At 54.4% G+C, this 4,644-nt stretch overlaps 1 protein-coding gene across 5 annotated transcripts in view; it reads right to left on the minus strand.

Moving 5' to 3' along the window:
* Positions 1-4,320, minus strand: part of ARHGAP22 (Rho GTPase activating protein 22) — a 214,178-nt gene extending 209,858 nt beyond the window's left edge. For 2 of the 5 annotated variants that reach the window (XM_032266837.1, XM_032266833.1), the window contains exons 1-2: positions 3,544-4,315; positions 645-807 (exon numbers count right to left, since the gene is read on the minus strand). In XM_032266837.1, coding sequence (XP_032122728.1) covers positions 645-696 — 52 coding nt within the window. In that variant the 5' untranslated portion in view covers positions 697-807; positions 3,544-4,315. Of the gene's footprint in view, positions 1-644; positions 808-3,543 lie in introns of all 5 variants that reach the window. The other 3 variants (XR_004265065.1, XM_032266831.1, XM_032266841.1) reach the window with 3 other exon arrangements.
* Positions 4,321-4,644: the final 324 nt, after the last annotated feature.

The following is a 4,644-nucleotide window of genomic DNA, read 5'->3' on the forward strand; positions in this document are numbered from 1 at the left end:
CTGCACAACCCACCCAACCAGCACCTGCACAACCCACCCAACCAGCATCTGCACAACACACAGTCATCACCTGCACAACCCACCTAGCCAGCACGTGTCTGTGACCCACCTGCATAACCTAGCCAATTATCACCTGCGTAGCCCACCCAGATAGCACCTGCCTGTGACCCAGTCATCCCATTTGGTCTAACAGTTACCTCCAGATACTTTTCTGAGGGTTACTGAGGCATTCTCACCCTTTCTCTATGAGCCCCTTGACTGGATCCTTTCCAAGCAGGATGTAGAGCAGCCTTCAGCTGCACACAGCCTTTCCCTGTGAAGGATTTGCCTATCACCCCAGTGGTCCTTGGACATAGAGGTTCTTATGGATTCTGAATGCAATCAGAGCTCTGAATCATTATTGCCCAGGACCCTGAAGCTTCTGTTTTTCAGACAGACACAGGAGAGCTGCAGTAGTTCAGGGGTGAAGTAGTTCGGAGGTTCACCCATTGCCAGGAGCTGAAGGAGGTCAGAACCCTGACCACAGATGCCGCCTGGTGCTCTCAGCCATAAGACCAAGACAGCCCCCGGGGACCCCATCCCTCAAGCAAGAAGTCAAATGCAAAGGTAATCACTTCCCACATAGAACATAATAAAATTCTTACTGAAATATCTGGCTGCAAACGTTCTCCTTTTGCTGGAAGCTGTCGGCAGCATAATGAAGCTGGCAGTCTGTGCGAATTTCTTCTGTATCCTTTTTATAAAGAACCAACCACATCCTCAAGCAGACAAGCTAATTCCTGTTTTCCAGTAACAGGAGATCCACATCTATAGAAAAGAAATATATTTAGAATGCCCTTTATCTGGTATTTTCTTGGATTTTAAATGAGAAGCCTCGCTGTGAGGTATTAGTTCATTCAGCATAGGTGTACCTAGGGGTCTTGGAATGGTCTTGGTCAAGTCATGAGGTCTTGGGGTATCAGTTCCTCAAATTCGTAAAATGGAAACAATAACGACAACCGCCTCAGAACAAACGGAGGGCCGAGAAGTGGAAAGAAAGGGCATTATGGGCAAAGCCTTCAGCACACATCAGATGCTATATTTGATTTTTTTCCATGAGCTGACCTGGATATAAGGGGAGCTGAGCTTCCTGAGAGGCTCAGAAATAAGTACAAACAACACTGTAAATTTGCAGCATGACTTCCAGGATGCATTTATGGCCTTCCTCTGGTGGGCACAGCAGTCCCATGAGTGGGGAGAGCAAGGACTGAATCCCACCCACAGATGGAGAGTCAAGGGCCAGGAACATCCCATGTGAGACCCTCACCAGGCACACAGGCTGCTCATGGCATGGCTTTTCCATTCAATTTCTGGAAATTTAGAAGCATTACAGCATAATTTACAGTTGCTGAGAATCAAAAAGAAAAACCCCGATTATGAAACAGCCAAGCGATGTTTATGCAGCCATCAACATCATTGACATAGTGGTCCTGGCAGTCCAAGGCAAAGGCAGCCTCCAAGGTGATGGAAACAATGTTGTCTAAATACAGGCGGCATTGATACAGATGGAGCAGTGACTCCTGGGAGGGCATGCTCCCGAATTTTCTTCCCAGCACCCTTCTTGTCTCTGCTGCTGTCTCTGCTATATTGAGCTTGCATCACGTTTATTGATAGTGACCTGAAACTCCTTTCAATTGCAGGGAGCAAAAAAGCAGTTAAAAACCAATCACTGCCGTAAAGGTAAAGCAAGCATAGTCAGTGCTGTGGGGGAATTGTCATCTTGGCCCATGCCTTGGGGATCTGTGGACAGCTCCTGCTGCTAATGTTCTCAGAAAGGAGTGCTGGAACAGCACAGAGAAGGGAGCCAACCTGATCCTCTGGGGAGTGACCAGGGACAGCTGGGAACAGAAGGAGGCAGCAGGCAAGCACTCAACTGCTTGAAGAGAGCAGCAAGGGCCCAAACCCAAGGCGCCAGCATGTTCTTGCAACAATGCAGGCAGTAATTTGGGTTGCAAAGGCCTGAGTGCAAGGCAGATAAGAGCCCACAGGTACAGAGGCAGAGAGGAGTGAGAGGAAGAAGCCTGTCCCATGACTTGGTGTACAGGGGGCTTTGGAACTAAAAGCCTAGAGTTTTGCAGCATGACTACAAATTAAGGACCAAGTCCAGGTTTTCCCTTTTTGAGTGCTGGGAATTTAGGCATGAGCCAGATTTAGCAAACAAAAGTATAGGATGCCCAGTTAATTTTGCAGTGTAACTGTGCTTTAAGTATTTCATGGGGCATAATGTCTGCTAAAATGGTATGTATTGTTGACCTGAAAAACTATTCAGATTTAACTGAGTATCTGGCGACTTTTTACCTTCTGAATATCCACTTTCTCTTTGGTCAAAAAAGAAAACACTACCAGGTAAGGAACTTTCAATTGCAGAAGAAAAAAAACAACAGTTAAAAAGAGGGGATTTATTGGCTCCTTGAATAGGAAAAAATCCTCATAATATGGACTTCAGGCATAGCTGGATCCAGCAGCTTGACAATGTTAACCAAGTCTGGGTTTCTTTCCAGTTCTGCTGTTTGCTTCTAGAATGACTGCTTCATTCTCAACAACATCCCCTCATTATTAAAAAATGCTGGACATCAGCTTGCTTCAGGGACTAATACTCTTTCATGACCAACACAAAGAGAGAGCTTATCTTCCAGTGTCTCTCTCAAAACTGCTGGGAAGCTGCCCTCCTTACTCTCCCAAACAACTCTTCTTGCCTCATGGCCTTGGTTGGGCCACGCACCCCTCCCTGAACCACCCAAACCAATACAATGTGCTGATTGCCTAAAACCAACCTGCTCTCATTCCAGGAAGACGGTGGCGTTGGCTGGTGAAAACCACCTTAGCCGGTATGGACGGAAAAAAGGTGGATGCTAGAGTGGATGCTAGGCACTGCAAGCAAGGGTGGGGAAAGGGCTCCAAGATACAGTGCCCGCAGTGGGGTTGTCCTAAGGATAAGATACATGCGAACATCCCAGTGGTGTGTGTGTGTGTGTGTGTGTGTGTGTGTGTGTGTGTGTGTGTGCATGTGTGGTGTATGAGAGGGTGGTGTATGAGAGGGAGGGACCGAGGGGGGAATGTGAGTTCCTCTCCTGGGACATGCTGATTACCCTTTCTTTCTTTCCTCTTGGCCAGGTCAGTGACCCATCTCTTCCCTGCTCTCGCAGAACAAGGGGGCCCCTCCCGAGGGAGACAGTGAGCCAGGTCTCCGCCCTGGCTGTGTGTGCCCGGGCAGGTGTCTGCTCCTCACTGACCTCCACCCACACCATGGAGGGTGGATGTGTGTGGGGGGGGCACACTGCATTGGGAGACCTCTGGTTAGGGAAGTTTTATCAGAAACCACCTCTGTGACCTTTACCAACCTCAGCCTATAGTGGGGAAAGGTCCTACAGCGTGGGCCTCTCCTTCGGAAGACTTGGGGACAGAGCTCTGCCCACCAGCTAGGGGACAGTGACCTCAGGGGGAGAGGGGACAAGAGACTGCTCTCCAGTCCCTCACCCCAGCCCTCACCTTTTCCTCACCCACCTTTCTCTGCAGCAAGTTCAAATGCAGGTCACACCCCAGCTAAGCGGACACAGCTGGGCACAGCTCCCGGGGCCCGCCGGGCAGCGCAGGGAAGGGCTGTAGAGAGCTTGGGCTGGACGCTTGTCTCGGGATGACTCAGCCAGGAGCAGCCACCGCCTGCACGGGCCACGCAGCAAACGGGTGCGCCGTGGGGGCTGGAGAGGCCCGGTCTTCTGGAGCCAGGCCAGCGCACCCTGCCCGGGCGTCACCCCACCACGGACATTCACAGGGGCAGCCAGCACTTCTCAGCACACTGTATGTCACACGCGTTACCCTGGCACCTGGCAGCTCCCCGGGGTGGGCATCACTGTGGGATCAGGAGGCACTCCAGCCACAGGGTTCACCAGGGCCGAGGTGGGGACGGAAACCCGTCCCTCGGGTGTGGCAGTGGGCTGGCCACGTGCGCCCCAGGGCTCTGCACCCGCAGCTCCCGCAGGGTGTGAGCGGGCAGCGAGCGCGGCCTCCGGCAGAGCGGGCGGGGCTGCTCACCTGGAACCGGGGCCCGGCGTCTCTTCCCCCGCCTCGGCCGCCCGGGGCCTGCCTGGGGCTCCTTCCTCGCCGCCCGGTGGCAGAGCCTGAGCTCCCGGCCCGCTCCTCCGGCCCCGCGGGCGCCCTGGCTGTGGCCCTGCCCTCGGCCTCGGTGTGATGAGCTGGCGGGCAGTGTCGGGGGGATGCAGCCAGGGCCCCGCATCCTCAGGCAGGACCGGGCTCCCGGCCGCTCGGCGCCTCTGCGGGGGGCGGGGAGGGGCACCGCGGGCGGTCCCAGCGGGTCTGGAGGCTGCGGCAGCCGGGTCGGGGGCGGCCGGGCGAGGCTGACCCCTGCCGGGCAGCGCGGGTAGCGCCGCGGGCGGAGGTGGCCTGCCTGGGCCCTGGTGCACGACGCCCCCTGGCGGGCATCGGGGACGCGACCGCTTGCCGCGCCTTCCCTCCTAGCCTCTGGATGCCCAAGCTCATCTCGCCCCGGCCTGTCTGAAGCTTCACCGTCCTGTGCGCCTCGTGCTATTGGCAGGTCGTGTGGGATTTAGGCGGTTTTCCATACTGAGTCTTCCCTGGAGTAGGTGA

Source organism: Sapajus apella, unplaced genomic scaffold (assembly GCF_009761245.1).
Source record: "Sapajus apella isolate SASKATOON/1434 unplaced genomic scaffold, GSC_monkey_1.0 scaffold161, whole genome shotgun sequence".
Classification (NCBI taxonomy): Eukaryota; Metazoa; Chordata; class Mammalia; order Primates; family Cebidae; genus Sapajus; species Sapajus apella.